This window comes from Rissa tridactyla, chromosome 3 (genome assembly GCF_028500815.1).
Source record: "Rissa tridactyla isolate bRisTri1 chromosome 3, bRisTri1.patW.cur.20221130, whole genome shotgun sequence".
NCBI lineage: Eukaryota > Metazoa > Chordata > Aves > Charadriiformes > Laridae > Rissa > Rissa tridactyla.
Window position 1 is genome coordinate 97,427,720 of NC_071468.1, and position 21,615 is coordinate 97,449,334.

The 21,615-nt window shown below is 37.5% G+C and overlaps 1 protein-coding gene across 1 annotated transcript in view; it reads left to right on the plus strand.

Annotated features, from left to right (window-relative positions):
* EYS (eyes shut homolog) overlaps positions 1-21,615 on the plus strand; it is an 874,211-nt gene that overhangs the window by 488,266 nt on the left and 364,330 nt on the right. Inside the window, exon 32 of the mRNA XM_054197017.1 lies at positions 3,436-3,688. Coding sequence (XP_054052992.1) covers positions 3,436-3,688 — 253 coding nt within the window. The remainder of the gene's footprint in view (positions 1-3,435; positions 3,689-21,615) is intronic.

Here is a 21,615-nt window from a genome sequence, read left to right on the forward strand (position 1 = left end):
AACCATGAGTAAGTGGGTGGTGGAAACAGTGGAACTCCCAGAGAAATAAGTATTCGAGGAACTCCACCTGCAGTGTGTGTTAAATAAATCTTCTGTAGTCTATGTATCTAATCCTATCTGAAGTACGGATCATAAAATATGGATCATGAAGTTTCTCATAAATTTTGAGAAGAAAAGCCTAGCTAGTGGTATATGGAATAAATGTTTACTTTTTAAATGGAAACAGGAATACGTACTTTTAAACACAAATATGCAGCATCTGTCTGCATGGAAACTGCTAAAGCATTTACCGACACTTTCAAGGCTATCAAATTTATCTATGACTATTTAATCTACCCTTCATGCACAGTGGAGGTTATCCACATCTGCTTTATTTCTATGAGTCATAAAATCATAATCAAACGCTCTTCACCATTACAAGTAGCAGTAATAAAAATGCACTAATTTGTCACAGTGAAAGTCAGATTGAAACCTAAGTTTTATAGGATTAAGAAAGACTATTAGACAGAAACCTTATTCAAACTGATCATTTGTGCTATGTGTGGAATTAGAAGAGAGCAAGGAGGGAATCTTTTGTTATGAATGCATGGAAATCCAACATATAAATTGACGTGCTTTTCCATTATGCTTTGGAATACCAATACAGTGAGTGATTTGGTAAGATACCATTAATTTACCAGATAGCTCATCCGCTTACCAAAACAAATTAAGAACTTGATTGAAACAAACATGGATGTATATAAGTCATTCCAAAAACATCAGTTTAACCTCTTACATTTTAAACACTGAATGATTTAAACTGCTTGTAAGAAAAGTAATTTTTTATGTGTCTGTATTTCTGCCTTTTTCTCTCTTGCACCTCCTATTGTTTCCGAATATCGTAGAATGGTTTGGGTCGTGAAGGACCTTAAAGATCATCTAGTTCCAGCCCCCCTGCCGTGGGCAGCGACACCTGAGGGTGCACTCAGTCACAACATCCATGTCGCCAACAAACATGTTAGATTAAATTAATAGAGTTGATAGAGATCTCAGAAAATGTAAGTTGCTTCAAGTTCTGTGTGAATAGCTAGCCAGGTAAATAAGAGAGACTAATTAAGCATCTTGTCTGAGGGAATGTGTGCAATGAGCACATGCTTATTGAGCTTTAGGGAACTTACTTGAATTTTTTTACATGTGCTCCAGTTGCAGGAGAAGCTTCAGTCAGAAGTCATCTCTTCAGTGTTAAACATGACACACTTCACAGGATATTAGGCTTCAGTAGTTTATAGTATTCAAAGAACATATTGCTTCAATGCATCAATGTGATTCGCACTGAGAATTTAATTTCTGAGGCTAACATCATAATACTTCAACATCATTAAAACATTTACGGTATCAGATAAGTGATTTTCACAATATTTTCCTTGGGGATACAAGTATTATGTTAATTTTTCACCACTTCCCCAGTATTCTAAGTGCAAACAAAACCACAGAAGTGTAAAATGAGAGAGTGCATGCGTTGAAAGATTGCAAGATCTTTGTGTATTGTTTGCAGTCTAAATGCTGTTTCAGACAATAGCAAGCCTTTTCTGGATCTAGCAGGTGATTTGGGATACAATCTGAGCTGCAGAGACCTAAATTTGTATAAGTGCCTGTCTGTGCACCGAGTACCTATATTCACATAATTCTAAACGGAGACCTAGTTGATATGGTCAGTGCAGCTTAAAGGGTTGTTTGACTGCACAGGCACCTAAAGCCTAAACCTGGGTGTCCAATGCCGTTTTGAGGTTTCCCCAGTTTTCAGCCGCCACAGAAGGCTGTGAATTTTCTATGGATTTTGTGATACACCTGCCAACATCATCTAGCTGCCTCAGACATATGAAAGTATCCCAAAATAATTTGTTTTCCAAATGCAGTCCTGGGTCTATATTAGGGTGATTGGTTAGCTTCTGGAGCTTTCTTGATTTTATTGACTAAAAGTGTGATGTGGTTATCTAACCATAAGCACCTAATGATATTTGAAACAGTCTATAGAGTATCCACTATACCTTCATATGGCAGGTAGAATAACATAGGACCTGTGTGAAACCTACAACTCCTGGTTTGTCTGCTGGGACTCAGACAAGATACCCAGCAATTCCAAAAGTGATACTAGACACCCACATTTAAGCAGTAAATACCCTCAGAATTTGTACTAACTTTAATGTGAGTTTAGGCTCCTAGCATGCTTGCAGTTACTACATGACACCTAAATTTGAATGTGTCAGTCTTAAACATCTCCTTCTAGCTAGCATTCTTTATTTTGAAAATAGGACTTGGATGCTTAAGACATTCTAGTCACCAAAAGGTGGTTGCGGGATATTCTTGACACCTAACCACCAGTGGTTTGGGGTTTCCAAGGCCTTGTCGATATGGTTGGCCTGAAGGCTATCTCTGTCGGCAGTTGTCTAAAACAGCAGATGGCAAGAGGCAGGAAAAGTGATAAAACTGTGTTTATATTCATAGCCTGGAAATGGTGATGAGAAAAATCATGAACAAGTCCATTCAAAAAATCCATAGATTATTACCAAAGCTAATGTGTGTTGTCAGAGATGCATGTCTTTCAGCGATGGGACTGTGTGTATTTTAAATGGCTATCTAGACATGTAGGATCCTTCTAGGTTAGCTAAGTTAGCTGTATCTCTGCACATAGCCCATTAGTTCATTACAACAGAAGTGAAAATAAAATGAACCCAGGCCTGGCTTCAGCATATATTTATTTCACACTTGAATAATGCATTTAATTCACATAATTATTGCTGTGAAAGAAATGCATTCTTTCTTGCCTTTTTTACAGACCACTGAATATGAACATTTTTAATTTATTACTAGGAAGGATATTTCAGGCTTCCTGTTAGTCTTGATAAAAAATAAAAAGTGAGTGCCAGGTCCAATTTGAGACTGCCACTACATTTTTTCTTTTCCAAGAGCTGTCTGTGAACCTAATGTATTAACAAGGTGCCATGTGAAGATTTGGTAACAACAGGCAACAAATGCTGAGCTATGGTGTACAAAAAAAAAAAAAGAACGCTAACTTGACAGTCAGAACAAACTGTAGGTTTTTAGATAGCTAAGTCCTCTGTTTTTGCATAACTACGTGCTAACTGAAGGTGATTATTGCTGGTGACAATACTGTCTTTGACACTTTGCAATTACAAATCTGTGGGGAAATTATTTTTATTGATAATTTTTAATACTAAGAGGCAAAATATCATTTAGTTAAAATTTAAACTATACAACTATACTATTAAATTAGTTAAGCAATATTTTCCACATGATTAGATTTGCTTTCAAAAGCGTGGACAGCTTAATATAAGCAAATAACATCTTAGAACAAAGGAAAGCAATAATTTGAACTAACATGACTATGAAATGCAAATTGCCTTCAAAAATGGCTTTTTAAAAATTCTTTTTCAGGGACGAAGCTGTGAGCTTAATTACAATGATTGCCTTATACAGTCCTGCTCCACTGGGTTTCTTTGTGTTGATGGAATAAACAATATCACCTGTTTACCTACTATCCCCCAAAGCAAGAAAACTGTCACTGAAGTGGCTGAAGAGTTTCCTGCTGAGACTTCAGACAATGACCTTCCATCAGCCCTGGCTGTGTCTATGGAACTTTGGTCTAAACATGCTTCTCCTGGTTTTCATACAGGAGAGGTGTCCCAAGGTAAGTAGAAAAAGCTTCTGAAGTAATGCATATGTCAAGCTTCTTTCCTTGTTAGTGCTTTTTAAATGGTAAGAATATGCAAGATGTATTCGTTTTCTTCTTAAGAATGTTGCTTTCTGCTTTCTCTACTGCCTTCTATTATTTTTATTTAATCCATCATCCTTTCTTAATTGCACTTAAATGTGACTGGATAATGACTCTCTTCTCTCAAAATAGTTTTTCCCAGTTTTACAAATCCAGAAAGGAAAACTGCACTGTCACTTAGATTGCTTTTCAGTTTGCTTTGCTAGACTCTACAATTTCATATACCTCATGTTGTGTTCAGCTTGCTCTGACCCCGATGCCAATCTTCCCTTCTTCGTTGGCCGATCAGCTGCAGAAAGATAATTTGCCTTACTCCATGGTGACTTCAGTTTCCCTTTCCTTGTTCCTGTTTTTGGGAAGCTAAAAAATTGCCTATGCTGTTATCTTTAAAATATTTGAAGAAAAGTCAGCACTAACAGGAATGTAATGTTTTATTTTGAAGATTGTACCTTCATTGTGGCCTGTTCATTTTACTAAAGCTAGGTATTATACAGATAGTGTGTGTATAAGGCATTCTCTACAGTTAGTTTCAGAATTTTTTGCTTATATGCTCTTTCAAAGTAATTACTTGTATAAGAAATAAGACAGGAGTCCTGTATTTTAATTTGGGGAGCTGAGTTTTATTGAACATTTGATTTCTCTATAGACTAGTCTTTTGGGGATTTATCTAAGCTTTTGTTGCGTTCTTAATAGCTGATATTCTTTCTTGATATAAGTAATGACACTGAATGAAATGCAGTTAGTAAATGCAGTTACATCTGTGTGTTTTCCAAAATATCCTGTCATCTAGTTTGCTTATGTTCTCAATGGATAAGATTTATAATTCATTTGTTTTATATTGATTCACATTAGCTGTTTGATTTCAAATATTTAATACTTCTATTCTGAGAAGTGCCACTTGTTCTGATGCTGTTCATAGAGGATTTGAAAAACAGGAAGGTTTGCAGGTGACTAAAACTGCTTCTACGCTTTTATTAAGAATATGATTTACAGAGTTGTATTTGTCTGCTACATAATACTTTGGTAAGAGTGTACAAGGTTTTGGTGGCCATGTAATTAGCTGCAGACACAGTCCAGGGCCAAAGTTTTTCATTTTTCTTTTCTCTTATGTGTTTTTTTTTTTTTGTTGGGTTAGTGTTCTTGGTTTTCTTTTTTCTTTTCTACATTTTTATCCTTAAAGGTTTGAAAAAGGCAGATCTTTTCAACTGTTGGATGCTTCTCACCACTAACTTGGCTAAACTGAGCTATGGGCTAGGAGGACTAATTGCCACTGGAGAGTCTTCAACAGTATTCAGGATAGCAACCTCATCAGATGTTCTCCCTTCACACTTTCTTGGTTCTGCTGTTCAGGTCTCAGTAAAAATAAAGTGTAATATCACACCTGTAGCATATGTGGCTACTGATATTTCCATAGATTTAAGGTCAGTACCTCTTCCCCAGCATAATTATGATACAATCTCACTTATCAGTAGTTCCTTAATGACACTTTCTGTTTTCCCTACACAAGTTGCATCGTTAGAGCAGCACCAGACTGTTGCTTTATCTGCCACAGACATGAGTTCAGTAATTAGTAACAAACCGGGGGCTGAAATAGAATTAAATAATGAGTCATTACTCTCCTGTGGATTACAGTTTATAACTGATTCTACAAGTGCAGCTTCAGTTCTCTCTAGGTTGTCTCAAAAGGGTCCTGAAGAATTGTCAGGTGTGTTTTCAGCATCAGAGGAGCTGTGGAGATTACGAATTCCTTCAATAATTTCTCATTTCCCTACTAAAATACATACTTAAAACCAGATATCTTTCCTTAATTTGTTAGTTAGTCATGAAACTCAAATGCAAACATCTCTTTCTAGTGAATATCTGGCTATTACTGCTTTATCCATCAGCCAGAGACTCACAAACATCAAATCACAGTCTGCTGATTCTTTAAGTGAGTTAAGCCAAATATGTGCAACGTTCTATGACTGGAATAAAACTGATGAATTCTCAGACCAAGTTCTGCATAGCAAACAGTCCCCATCTTATGAGATGTTTTGGACGAACTCAGTGATATTTACCAGCTGGTACACGCTAATGGGAGCTACTGCTATTACTTCTGGGTGTTTATTTTCCTCATAACATAATCAGTGGAGTTCACAGAACTGTCATCCTTGCATCCCACTACAGGAAATACACACAGATCTACAACTGATAGAACTGTCTGTTCGACCTTTTCCTTCATAAGAATCAGATACTTATTTTCCACTGTTTTGGTTCATATTGTCTGACTATTTTTCCTTCAAAGACCACCTCTTTATAATCATAATTTTCATCACTTACGTCCTTTAAAGAGGTAAACATAGACTTGACAAAGTGATTAACTACTATTGAGCAGTTGACAACAGAGGAAATTCAACAATTACTGGAGTCAAGACTGCATGATCCACTTACAGACATCTGTCATTCATTAAGTCAGGGTACTTCCTTAGACATTCAGCTGAGTAGTGTATTTCAAGAACTACTTTAACCCACATAGGAAATAGTAGTTCTGAGTTCAAAACACATCTACTGATAAATATAGGTGAGACTCTTAAAATATTTTCAAAAACAATCCGGGTTTTGATTTATATCTTCTGCCTACAAAAACTTCAGGTATAGACTTACAGACAGATACCCTGAAAAGTTGTCATTATTTGAATCTCCGAGTGATGAATTATCTTACTTGGTTTTATCTGCACCAGCCTCATCTGGGCAAACAGAAATTTGTAAAATGCTAGTGACAAAGTGTTTTATCTTTACATACCTGTTATCCTACTTCAAGTTCTGCCTTACAAGAACGTTAGCAATATTGTACTGAAACACATGAGGAGGAGACGCTAATGCTGTGCATGATAAGGAACAACTCCTCATGAATCTAAACACTGTCTTACCTAGACTTCACAGTGTATCTGCAGTGGATTCAGTTTCTGACCTTTATCAGCTGATGTTATCTGTTGAGTTTCTCATTTCTATTCAGACAACTTTTTGAGGTGGTGGGGTGTTTTTATACAAAGATAAAAGTGTCTGTCAAGATTGCCAGGTGCTTGAAAGAGATTTATTGTAATCGGGCAGCAGCCTGTTCAACGGATACAGCACCTGCTGCTGTACCTGACACAGATGGTTATTCTTCATGTTCTGCCACATAGGCAACTAGATCAATACAGAAGCAGGCTGCTATAATGCTGGCAGGTTTCACTTCACTACCGTAAAGTTTTCAGAATTTCATAGACTGATAGAATCATTCAGGCTGGAAAAGACCCTTGGGATCATCAAGTCCAACCATCAACTCCACTCTACAAAGTTCTCCCTTACACCATATCCCCCAACACCACATCTAAATGACTCTTAAACACATCCAGGCATGGGGACTCCACCACCTCCCTGGGCAGCCTATTCCAGTGTCTGACCACTCTTCCTGTGAAGAATTTTTTCCTAATGTCTAGTCTAAACTTACCCTGTTGCAGCTTGAACCCATTCCCTCTTGTTCTATCGCTAATGACCTGTGAGAAGAGACCAGCACCAACCTCTCTACAATGGCCTTTCAAGTAGTTGTAGAGAGTGATGAGGTCTCCCCCCAGCCTCCTCTTCCTCAAACTAAACAGTCCCAGCTCCTTCAATCGCTCCTCATCAGATTTATTCTCCAGGCCCTTCACCAGCTTCGTTGCCCTCCTCTGCACTCGCTCCAGCACCTCGATATCTTTCTAATATTGAGGTGCCCAGAACTGGACACAATACTCAAGGTGTGGCCTCACCAGTGCTGAGTACAGGGGGACAACCACCTCCCTCCTTCTGCTGGTCACACTGTTTCTAATACAAGCCAGGATGCCATTGGCCCTCTTGGCCACCTGGGCACTCTGCTGGCTCATGTTCAGCCGCTTGTCAATCAGAACCCCCAGGTCCTTTTCTGCCAGGCAGCTCTCCAGCCACACTTCCCCCAGCCTGTAGCGATGCATGGGGTTGTTGTGGCTCAATTGCAGGACCCGGCACTTGGCCTTGTTGAAGCTCATACCGTTAGCATTGGCCTATCGGTCCAATCTATCCAAGTCTCTCTGTAGAGCCTCCCTATCCTCATGTAGATCAACACTCCTGCTTAACTTGGTGTCATCTGCAAACTTGCTGATGATACCCTCTATGTCCTTATCAAGGTCATCAATAAAGATGTTAAACAGAAATGGTCCCAACACCAAGCCCTGAGGGACACCACTTTCGGGTGTAGCTTTCATCATACTTACATATAAATTCAGGCGGTATCTCTGTGGTTGCAGTATATAAGTATATGAGTATGATTATTAACATTTTTGAATGTAAAATAAGTATAGAGAAAAATGCGATTTTATCTCTTGAGAGAATAATTTTTATATATAATATAATTAACTTGCCACTTCTCAGTATATTCTTTGGTCCAGTCTCCAGGTATACATTTCAGCCGTTGCTTGTGGCAAAAAATATTTTGTAAATAAATTTGCTCTGAGAAAAATAAATCTTTATAGAAAAGCTTTTATGGGACCAGAGGGAATGATCTAAGTTCTTCATCACATAGAAATGTCTGTTAGCACTCCACAGAGTTTTGTATGCAGTCTTAATTTCCCTATTCATAATATGACCATGCTCATGTTGATGTGAATTTTCTTCTGATCACAATTAAAACAGCAGAAGAGTTTCCATCTGAGTTTTGAAACCTCTTCAACATAAAGACAGTCAAAGAAATTTTCTTTAGAGGTAATTTCCAGAGGTATCCAAAGATCTATGAAGACATGTAATAATTTGTTCACTTGGTGCCTCTGGTGTAGATTATGGAGCTCAAGCATATTCTACTACCAGCTTGAAAAGTTAGCCCAGTTTTAAAAGTGCAGGGTTATTTGGGGAAGTTGGGTCTGCACATTTACAGACCACTTCTGTAGTAATGGCTTCCTTACAGGCTATCCAGCAGCAAAAGTAAGACGAGGGAAAATGCACACCCTCTGCTGAATAAGGCAGGGAACCTAATGATAAGGGACACAAAAAAGGCCAAGGTACTTGGTGCCTTCTTCAGCTCAGCTCATTCTTTACAGGTAGACTGGCCTTTGGGAATTCCCAAGACCATTGAGAAGTTCTGGAGAAAGGAAGACTCACTCTTGAAGAGGATGAGGTGAGGGAACATGTAATAAAAAAGGGCATGTACACGTCTGTTGCACCTAATTCAATGATGCTCCCACAAATGCTGAGGGAGCTGTCTCAAGCCATTGTGAAGCAACTCCTGACAATCCTGACAGTCTGACAATCTTTGAGAAGTCATGGTGATCAGAAAAGGTTTCTGGTGACTGGAAGAAAGCATATGTAACTCCTGCCTTCAGGAAAGGCAAGTAGGAAGATCCAGGGAACTACAGGCCAGTCAGCCTCACCTCAATTCCTGGGAAGCTGATGAAGCAATGTCACAGGAAGGGGGAAAAAAAGGGTGATTAGGAATAGTCAGCATGGAGCTATGAAGGGGAAATAGTGCTTTACCAAACTGGTAGCCCTCTGTGATGAGATGACTGGCTTGGTGGATGAGGGGGGAGCAGTGGATGTTGTCTATTTTGACTTTAGTGAGGCTTTCAACACTTTCTGTCATAACGTCCTCACAGGCAGGCTGGCCATGTATGGACTAGATGAATGGACAATGAGATGGGCTGAAAACTGGCTGAACTGCCAGGGTCAAAGGGCTGTGTTCAGCCAAAGAGCATCCTGGACTACATCAGGGAAAGTTTTGAGACCAGGTCAAGGGAGCAGATTTTTTCCCCTTTGTAAAGCACCGGTGAGACCATATCTGGAGTCCTGTGTCCATTTCTGGATGCAGTACAGGAGAGACATGGACTTACTTGAGTGAGTCCAGTAAAAGGCCATGAATATGATGAAGGGATTGTAGCATCCCACATATGAGGACAGTCTGAGGGATTTGGGATTTCATAACCTTAAGAACAGAAGGCTCAGGAGGTGATCTTACCTTATCAGAGGGACCTTATAAATATTGAACCAGAGACTTCCCACTGGTGCCCACTGACAGGACAAGCAGTAATTGACACAAACTGAAATGTAGGAAATTCTTAATTTTTTTCCTTTTTTTGTGTGATTATTTTTTTTTGTTTTTACACTGTTAGGGCAGTCAAGCACTGGAACAGGTTGCCCAGAGAGACTGTGGAGTTTCCCTTCTTGGAGATGCTCAGAACTGAACTGGACAATGTCCTGTGCAACCTGTTGTAGCTCACCCTGCTGTGAGCAGGTGAGGTTGGATTAGATGATCTCCAGAGGTCCCTTCCAACCTCAGTTGTTCTGTGATTGTGTGACACCCTGTAATTATCAGGAGAGAATTGCCTTACAGACATTGTTTAAAAAGATTCCTAGTATTTACTTCCACGCAAGCATCTAGTTCGTCACCAAGGATTGGATTCATTTTACCTGTAGCTATGCATTAGTTAATCTCAGTAAACTGTATCACTCTGTAGTAAATGAAGAGAAATGGCACCATCTGCTTTAGATGTCTGTTCTGGGACTGGATGTAAACTCTTCTCCTTTCCCCCATATATAGTGTTCTGCTTCTCTCTACTTTTGTTTTTGGCAAAGGAACTGAAGATTGTGCTGACTTTTCAGTTCGTGTTATGTGTGTGGATGGTGGAGCTCACAAAGATATCTGGGAGACAAAAGTCAGTAGAACCAGATATCAATGTTAAGAACACTTCTCAGAGAAATAGAGCTACTGCGCAGCAGCTAACTGACTTGACTTCTATTATTTATGGAGAATAGCAGACATTAAACAAATACTTTACTGAAATGGGTTTTCATCCCCCTATTGCACCACGTATTCCCACTGCTTAAATGGTTTGTGTTTCAGCATGTATCATTATTTCCTTTCAGACTGCCTAACATATGAAGTGGGATCTGAAAATATGATTAACAATAGTCAAATTGGCACACTGTAAAGCTCCTTGTATGCAGTATTATTTTGCTTAAAATCTTGTGCTGCCAAATTTCAAATTTTGAAATTCACTTTCTCACATTCAGTTGTTTTTAATAAAGACTCCTAGGAGAAAGGAAAATCTAGATCTTTAATTGTTTTTACACACTGTTTTCCATAATAATGTAATGCTTTTCCATCTTTCTCCTTAATCAAGTTCTATTCAATTATATGGAATAGTGTACGCTGAAGTTTCTGAAAAATGTTGAAATTTCATGACACCTTTGTCGTCTAATTCTGTTTCATCATACTGATTTTTATCTGCTATGTTCACTAGAGCTGCCATCGCTCTCATGATTCCTTTAAACTTTGTCTTTTATCTGTTCTGCCAGACATTATTATTCAGCCCATTTTAGTTTCCCTGTTCTCAATAATGGTAATCATATGCTGATTTTAAACGCATCTTGTAATATCTGCTATATCAAGGAAGGAAACACTTTTTTACATAGTTAAGATGTAGGTTAGCTATGTAGGTTAGCATGGATTTTCACGCAAAATGAATGCATTGAACCCTGATCCAGTACTTCCACTATATTTGTAACTGCCTGAAGCTTGAACTTGGTAACTTTCCAGAAGTCCTTTACAAGCAGTCATTCTCCGCAGCGATCTGATAAAGAACACATAGAAATGTTAATGCAAGCCTGGCCTGCTTCTGCTTTTATTTAGGTGCAAATTGCTGCCCTGCAAGCAAAAGCATTCTGATAGCCTGTAACTTTGAAGTGCATTTTTTGCTCTGTTTGCTTTGTGCTCAGACTTCCAGGCAAGCAAGATATATAGAAAAATCTGTGGGAATTCTGTGTACCTTACTGTCATAACAAAAAAAAGGTAAACAAATGAAAATCAACCTTTCTTTTAAAAATCATACATAATGTGTTAATTTCTAAGTTTCTGTACTGGAATGAAAATGAGTACCTGAATATATTGACATGTAAAAATCTACACGTGTAAATTATATATATTATGTATACACATACCCTGTTGTGTTGAAGTTTGTGAAATACAGTCACAAACACACTGAGTAATGTCCATACATATACGCATTCTGTACTCCTGATATAGACGCATATATTCCTACCAATATGCAACAGTTCTTGAGTTCAGTTACATTGAAAAATATTTTGTCCATTTTGAAAACGCTGACTTTTAACTTCATCAAATATTTAGCTCTCAGGTCAATAATCCTTAATATTTATCTGACTAAAATGCTATATCTGTGTAGTAAATGATGTTTCTTTTCTGTTCAGACATTGTGTAGATAAACTTTAAAAATCTTATCAACGTTTGTTAACATCATACTTTCAAATCTGTCATCTAGTATGTCATAACAATGTAGAATGACCAGAAAATTTGAGATCAATATGTGGCATACTTTCAATCAGTTTTTTATATAAATTTCTTTTGATGTAATAAAATTATGATAGTGGAGGAAAAATGATATCTCAGGTGTAATCTTATTACAGTGAAATCTGGAAGAAAAATTTGAGAAGGAATAAATTTTACTCGTTTGCAAAAATTATCACAATCTAATATGTGAACAGTCCACAATATTGTAACATCCGTGGCTCATTTATGAGAAAATGGGATTGATGAAGTGTGAAATAGTGCCAAAATATACAAAAAGTTTAAACAAGTAAATGAATGACAAATCACAGACTGTAAGGTTTAAGTCCACCCTAATGTAATGTCCAGTAAGCCTCTTAGTATTGTAACATACATAATATTAAAAATATTTGGACTGTATCTGAAGAGCATAGAAGTGGTGTTGATCAGGTGATGGGACATTTCAGCCTTCATAGAAAGTGAGGTTAAAGAAAGTCTATTATTTCAGTCCTCCTACTATGTGTCGTATAGGCTCACTATTTTACCCTTTTAATACATCTAATTTTAACAGGCTTGTAGAGTTGTGAGCAAGAGTGGATTATGCACCTCAGACCTTTGACCGGGGGGTTCGTCTTGTTTCAAGTAGCCAGTAAATCTTTGTGTGCAGTTATGGGAAACATAAAATGACTTCATAAGCCAATCCTATTTTTTCCTTTGATGTCACATGGGTCATTTTGTCATAAAGAGTGAACTGATTACTCAATACTCTTGAGATAATTATGCATGATTAACAGTAAACTGCCCTGTGGCTTGTCTTGGCCTGGCCAGCAATTTGTCACACCCTTCTTGAAGGGTACAACACATTTTTCCCTATTAGTATACAGTGTGGAGCTGGAGCAAATTCTCTCAAGTATTTGTAGCCTCTGCTCTGCTTCAGGATTTAGAGGTACCTTAAATACCTTTCTGTTGCCTCCTTCCTAGCACTGCTGGTGTGTGTATAGCTAAACAGTTGATGATGAACACCTGTTAGTACAAAAGAACAAATATAATAGCTGAAGAGCTGTTGGAGCTATGCCTTTTCTGCATACCTGAATAGGTCAAGATTATACCTTCTTATTGGCTGGAAATAGCTGCTCCCCAACTAAAGGTTTTAACCTACAGCTTTTCGGCATTATTTTCTATGTTGTGGGGAAAAATGGTGATTTAGCTTCTCTTAGCATGATTTTTTGGAGGCCCTTTTTTTTTCTTCCAAGCTGGGCAGGTGCGATCCTCACTTACATTGTGATTTGCATTGTAGCAAATTGTCGTATATTCCAAATACCAAAGACACTCTGGATCGTAAAGTATCAAAAACATTTAATCATATGGCAGTTCAGTCACTGTGTGTATCCCGAGCAGTTTTTGTACTAGTAACTCTAAAAAAAATAATTTGAGAATAACTGTGTTTAGAACTATTCAGTGTTTAGAACTATTCAGTGTTCATAATTTTAGTATCACAATAAATAAGCCAGGAAAGTTTGGAGGGCATAAAACATACTGAACATACTCACTTTAGAAACATGAATTAAAAGTCTATTCTGTCTTCCATGGTAGAAGTAGGAATGAAAGAATCAGAATATTTTTCCTTACAAAACAACAGTTCTGTTCCAATTTAGTGCTTCTGCCGTGGGTAGAAGCGTGTCTTTAAATGCTTGAGAATCTCTATGTACTTTTTGGACCAAGTATTCTCGGTTTCTCCTGATTTCCTAGTTTTCAGCCTGAATATTCAAATGTTGATGTTTTTATCCTAATTTGGAGAACTCCACGAATATTGGCAAATATCCTAGAATATAACATTTTGCCTTAATTGTGGGAGAGTCTTGGCTGTTCCTAAAAGAATACCAATATTCATGTTGCAGTTTTATTCAGTGCCCTTAATGCTCTTTTAGAACCATTAAGCAAAAAGGAGTGTTAAAAGTGTGCAGTGCAACAGCATATTTAATAGTATATTTAATTTATACTAAGAATACCTATTTCAATTAAATAACTGGGATAGAATAATATCTTAAAGGAAAACGTAAAAGAGTGATTATCTAGATTGCCTTCTATGGATCTGGTTTAAATTATCACATCTTAAAAACTGCAGGACATGGAACAGTGTAACAAATTTTCCTATTCCCTTTTTTTCTTCTTTTTGTGTACAGATATGATCACTTACATACTTGCTTTTCTTTAATCTCTTTACAGATAGTTTCCTTGGTAACCATAATTTTTTATGCATGCAGCCACTTAATATTTACATAGATGGGGATACTGGAAAAAAGTTTGACGGTCATTATACTTCAAGTTAGGATTAGGAAGTATGAGATAGCCAATATTGTGCATGTATCACATCTATTTCTGGACAGGATGGAATTCTACTTAATGAAGACTTTTAATGAATGACTTTGAATATATTTATCTTTATAAATATTGGTAAAAGTAATAGTTATTTTGTTGGTGAGAGGAATTTAATTGCTTTTACACTTTAATATAAAAGGACTCTAAGGGAAGTGGAATAGGAAACAAAAGATAGCCTGAAGTACTGGTGGTAGGGAAGGAAATCTAGATTATTTTTTTTCTGGGCATATGGTAAATCTTAAATTCTACCCACATGTAGAGACAACTAGGTAACAGTCATTTCTAAAAATACAGTGTTAGGACTTGAGATTGGGAAGACTTTCTTTTACCCTTCCCCTCCCCTCCCCTCCCCTTCCCTTCCCTTTAGAAGTGTTCGTTTGCTATAGGACTTCTCATCTGATTCTTTCAAAGTTCTCTCTCTGTGTCAGTAAGAGCAAATTTTCAGCAAAGCCTGGAGGATGAAATCTATTTCCAGTTATGCTGAGTTTTGTAGTGAAGGTGAACTGCAGGCTAGACTGCATCATCTCTCCATAAAGGGTCTGAGGATTACTGTCCTACAGGGAGGAGGGAGAATTCTCACTAGCATGTCTTTAATGTAAACGCTGGCCAGAGAGACAGGGTCCCCACTAACCCCAGCTGCATCAAGGAGAGACACGAACTGTCATGAAGGGAAGAACTTGGATGTGGAATCCCATGAGATTTCTGCCATGGACTTGTATCAAAAAAAACCAATTGTGGATTTGGCAGGGGGAATTGGCTAAGGGTATAGGGAGATCGCTTTTCCCATGAATATTTTAGTTTTCCTATAGGCTACTCTAAAGCTTTCAAACTGTCTAGGAAGTGTGCAAGGAACACAGGCACCAAACAGAGAGCTCTGGGCCTCTGGGGAAAGAGGACTTACCAGATCCTTTAGATATACTTAGAAATCACAAACTGTGAAGAATGGATTGTGGCTAAATAGAAGCCCTTTTAGTTTATAGTTTGACTCCCTTTTGACTTGAGTTACTTTGGAGAGATGTATGCTCTCTTGATTGCTAAAGGTGCTGTACCATGTGCATTTTGATCTTACAAATAAAAAGAAGCACTGGACATTGTAAGTTCTAGAAGTAGGTAAGTTGTTCTTAAGGGCAAATGACTACAATGCAAAAGTAGTGGGATCTGGGTGAATTAATGTATCCAGTTCATCCTACGCAGACGTCTCAAAATTACCTGAGTGAACAAATGGATTGCTGTGTTAAAAAAAACTAAAAACATTTTAAAATTTTTATACTCCCATGTTTGAATGAATATACAAGCCTAATCATTGTCCTAGTTAGTAATCTTTTCGGAATTTAGATACATAATAAAATATTAATAAAACAATAAGAGTTCAGTGATGAAACCTTAGTGTAGAGTTTTCTTTATACTTCAATATAGAAAATGAGATATTTATCTTAAACAGTCTTTTAAGAATTAACCTCAGCATGACTGCATTTGGTTAGAAGGGTAAGAACTATCCAGTCAACAATTTATTTTCTTTTTCTACTGAAGAGAGAAAAAAATCCTGTATTATATTGGACAATTTGCTACATGGTTCTGATTCTGAAGGGCATGTTTCAAACTTTTTATAATGTAATGCTTTAGTAGTTCCTCTGAAACTTAACCTCAGAACCAGTTTTTTCAGTTCTTCAGGAGTTCGTGGCTTCTGCAAGCCCTTTTCGTACAGGTAGAGTGTATTTCAGAACTTTGTAGAATCTCGTGGCTTCAAAATCTGAAAGACAGTCTGTCTCTGAAACTGTACACTTCTTCTATATGCTAGGCATTCCCCCAGTTGTATCTGATTAGCCCACCTACGTCTGCATGAGACCTCGCGATATTCAGAAGAGGTAGAATCAGTACTAGGTTAGCCACCCTTACTGCGGCTTTTAGCCGTGTCCGCATGACATCTGGTAAACAAGCTTCATGTGCTGACTTGATTTATGTGAATGTGGCTTTAACAGAGGTTCTTTTAGGCCATAAGACATCTATTTTTACTAAATGTATTTTTGTATTTTGGAATTCACAATTAAAAATCTTGAGTTTTGAAATTAAAAAAGAGAAATTAAGAACTTAATTATTAGTATTAGAAGTGTGATGGATTTACTACATTTATTTTTTAATTAGTTTATATTAAAAAGGGGAAGGGGGGAAGAAGTGATTTTATTTTTTTCCCCCCACATGATGCTTTGAAGTGGAAATATCTATTATTGTACCTATTTCTTAAGTTAATTCTTCTATCTAACCTATGTGAGTAATTTTTTCTTCTGGTAATCATTTGCCTTTTTTATTCCTGTTTTTTTCTTAACCTTAAAGGTACAAAGGAAACAGAGTGCCTGTCAGCAATACTGTGGTGCTGAGTTATAATCCTGACCACCTCTAAAACAGTGAACTATTAATTCTTACAGTTTTTATTTAAGACTACTGGAGAGCCATCATGTTGAAAGATAGTTTCCTGTTGAAGACTGAAAAATAGAGCCAAGTCCTGTAATACTGACTCATCCAAAATTCCGCGCTTATGTGAGATTTTTTTCGCTGTAGCCTCACTGGACTTTTTTTTTTGGCAGTGAATAGACTGTCTCAAGATCAAGTAAAGAACTATTAAACTCTGTTATTTATCTTCTCTTCACCTAAAGACAGTAGCTTCAGGAATTCTATAAAATAATATGTCATGACAAGGACTTGACAAAACCTCAGAATTTATACTTCTATGTGGTCACTAGTCCAGGTGATGAATCTCAGTAGCTCACATGAATGAGAATGTAAGAATGGCTTGGCTAAGAGTTCATCCTTCAAATTTTTGTTTGTTTGTTTTAATGTCTATGGCATTAAGTCCATTATGATTCAGCTCAAGAAGTTACTCGGATTAACACAGGCGATGTCTTTGAATTCACGGGTCAGAAATGGCTGTGGACTCCCTTTTACCATGCCCATTCTGTCTCCCCTTCTCTTACTAACGCATACTAACATATCTGACACGGTACCACAGTGAAGCACTTGAACAAAGAAATTATTTGGACGTCGTGGGACTAGTTGGAATTCCTGAGTTTTCGTGAAGTGGAATGCTGTTGCTTTCCAATGTTTGAGGTAGAATTTGTGCTTTGTGGCATCCTAACATATTTATGGATCTTGAAGTCTTGGAGAATACTAGTAGCTCCAGCTTTCCAGCTTCTGAAAACGGGGATCTTTTTGTCCTTGCAGTTTTTGTAATTGCAGGTAGAGCATCTTCAGTATTTCTCCTGGGTTTTGGAAATCTTTCTTTTTTAGGTTCTTAAATCAGTGAGTGGCTTATTTGTGTTGCATATATATATATCTAACTGTGTAAAATGGATGCTGAAGGCATGCAGCGGGTAGGTGTAGATGTGGCCATGCCTTTAGCGCAGTGACTGTTCTTTCCCGTTGCATGTTTTCATAAGTTAAGATAGCTAGAACTTCCTTTCTGTATCAAATCTGTAGTAAGGATAACTACTTTTACATGAAGGTGCATTTTCTAATAGAAATAAAAATGAAACATTTGCAGTTATCTGAAAAAAAAAATGGAATTAGAATATACATTTCTAAATTAAAGTCAGTAACTGCTAGCTTGAAACTATTCCATCAGCATTAATAAGAGTCAGTAAAGGCACAGAAAGAAGTGAAAAAAACATACGTACTGTGATCTGCTGTTTCCAAACTATAGTCTTGCAGTCAAGTCTCTTTCTTACTTTTTAAAATTATATTTCTTTGTAATAAGTTGACTTCACTAAAATGTTTACTGACCTAGAGTTGAAGGTAAATGATACAAGTCTGTGCACAAGTGTGGCTTCCATTTAATAGGTGATTAAAACATTTCTCTAGGGTACAAGTATAAAAATCAGGACTTATTTTAATTGTTGCAATTATTCACAATATACTTTTAAACTTGCCAGTTCCCACCTGGTAGATAAATAATATTACAGAATCACAGAATGGTTCGGGTTGGAAGGGCCCTTAAAGATCATCTAGTTCCAACCCTTCTGCCCTGGGCAGGGACACCTCCCACTAGACCGGGTTACTCAAAGCCCCATCCAGCCTGGCCTTGAACACTTCCAGGGATGGGGCATCCACAACTTCTCTGGGCAACCTGTTCCAGTGCCTCACCACCCTCACAGTAAAGAATTTCTTCCTAATATCCAACCTAAATCTACCTACTTTCAGTTTGAAGCCGTTACCCCATGTCCTATCATTACACTCCCTCATAAAGAGTCCCTCCCCATCCTTCTTGTAGGCCCCCTTTAGGTACCGGAAGGCTGCTATAAGGTCTCCTCGGAGCCTTCTCTTCTCCAGGCCGGACAACCCCAACTCTCTCAGCCTGTCCTCACAGGAGAGGTGCTCCAGCTCTTTGATCATCTTCATGGCCCTCTGCTGGACCCGTTCCAACAGGTCCATGTCCTTCTTGTGCTGAGGACTCCAGAGCTGGATGCAGTACTGCAGGTGGGGTCTCACCAGAGCAGAGTAGAGGGGCAGAATCACCTCCCTTGACCTGCTGGCCGCGCTTCTTTTGATGCAGCCCAGGATGCAGTTGGCTTTCTGGGCTGCAAGTGTGCATTGCTGGCTCATGCTGAGCTTCTCGTCCACCAGCACCCCCAAGTCCTTCTCCTCAGGGCTGCTCTCAAGCCATTCTCCGCCCAACCTGTCTTTGTGCCTGGGATTGCCCTGACCCACGTTGAGGACCTTGCACTTGGCCTTGTTGAACTTCATGAGGTTCGCACAGACCCACCTCTCAAGCCTGTCAAGGTCCCTCTGGGTGGCATCCCTTCCCTCCAGTGTGTTGACTGTGACATTTCTTTCCTGGAAGTCTTCCTTATAGTAAGCATAAAAAGTTTATTGGTGCTTCCACCTAAGGCTGCTGTTATACTAATTAATCTGGAGTATTATTTAATTTTATATTAAGGTCTCTTGTTTTGATTTTCTAAGTCTGTTTTGCTCTGGAATACATCCATAAGACCAGATACAACAATGTTCAGATGAGCTCATAAAGCTGCGATTTCCAGTTCATTAGCAGAATTCTCATCTGAAAGGCCGAGGATCTCTTTTTACTCCTCAATGTTATAATAAGACTGATTAAAAAATTATATATACATATATATATATACACACATGTTTTTGTACATTTCATAGAAGGCAAATGCTGTGTATAATCCTACAGGCATTTACTAATGTGTATAATGCTTCCTGTCATTAACTTGATTTTACTGTAATGTGATTTGCAGACTTTTAAGCCTCAGATAGCTGTGTTTTATTATACCGATTTAGTATCTTTTTAGGCTCTATAAGTTTATCTGCTTAAAATGGAAATAACTTTTTTTAGGTATATCGTATTTTAGTCTTATATACATACTTTTTTTCCAAGATTTTAGGTGACTGAAAGTGGCTTTTATCGAAAGTATTTTTTTTAAACCAGAAAACAAAAAGAAACCCTGTTGAAGCTTCAGTGGGATATAGTTTGATGAGGATATTTTAAATTATTTTTACTGAAGCACCTTTTTTGCTATTTAAAAGTAATTACTAAGTTATTGCTATAGTAATTGCTGAAAGTATCATGCCCCATTTGCAGGGTAAGCAAGTGTGGGTCGTACAAATGATACAGCTGTTCTTGGTCTTAATTCAAAAAAGCTGTTAAAACACCCATCTCACTGAACTTCAGCATTATAAACATTGTTCTGTGTATTTTGGAGCTATTAAAGCTTAATCCACTACATTTTTAATGGATGGTTAATCATTGCTCTTTACTAATTTCAAATGAAAACATTTCAATACCAACACTTACTGCAGTAAAATAACTTCAGTTATACTAAGAAAGCATTAACTCAATGAGATTGTGAAGTGTCCACTCATAATCAACAGGATCATTATAAAATTTCTGAATCCTTTCTTTCCAAATCTTGGCTTTTGGATAATGCCCTACTTTTAAAATTACTTCGGTTTTGTAGTAGTACAGGCTGCTGCTATATGCAACTTTCACTTACAAAACACTTAAAATACCTTTATTAAGGAAGCTTGATGCACACTTGATTGGGTTATTCCTGGTAAGTGTTTCATTCAGATTTGTGTTAGGAAAAAAATGGTAAGAGTGGCAAGAAGAGCAATAACAATTCTTCAAGTACTGAAGTATTTGCCTAATGCATAGCGTAATCTCTTGAAATGTAATTTGCTGGGCATAATACAGCATTGGCCTGTGGGATGTAAGGAACTGCTCTACACAGATGCATTGCATTCATGGAAACGAAGCAAATAAATAATTCATCCATCTAAGCAGTGGGAAGCGATTTTATTTATTTCGTAGGTCAACATGCTTTTCTTTTCCAAGAGATGACAGATGATGAGGTGAGATATGATTTCATAATTGAAAGTCCCCTCAGGCTCAAGGGAACAACAATGCAGTATTTCAAGGAAAAAAAATATTCTAATGCACCCTACTGTTATTCAGTTCTTGATTCCTTTGCATTCAGATGCATAACTGTATAGTTCAAAGTTAAAAATAAATAATTAAATAAAATTTCTAACTAAACTGTGAAATAACACTTTCCCATTTAGGAAAAGCCATTAGCTTAATATTTGCAATCATTGTAGCACAACTGTTACACAAATGCTGTTTTTTAAGTTCAGATTTTGTATTAAATTATACTTCTGCTCTGGCTGTAAAGGACGTTGATTTCTGCTGGTGTAACAGTGGGCAGGCTGCATGCAGTTCTGCTCCTCAACACAGAAAGTTGATGGGTGGGTACAGCCATTCCCCCTGCCTTAGTTTTGCAGTAATGCCTTTAAAGGGCTTGAAAGTGGCAGATTGTTAAACACTTCATGAGAACTCAAGTTTTTTTTTCCTCCTTCAGATCCTAGTCAGAGTTTCTTAGACTAAGAAGTTAAAATTTTGAAATGAGATGGGGAAAATCAAGGAGTTATATTGAGTGACTTCTCAGAATGAACTGCCTTTGAATAGCGTGAGACTCTCCCTGTCCCTTTTGCTTTCTGTTTCTTGACATTTTTCTTGAATTAGCTTAACAGACTTTAGTTTGGCAGCTAAAGCATACTTTTAAATTTAAAAATAAAACCAAATTAAAAAAAACCCCAACAACCACTGATTAAGTACCATTGTAACTTTCTGAGGAAAGGCAGGAAGGTT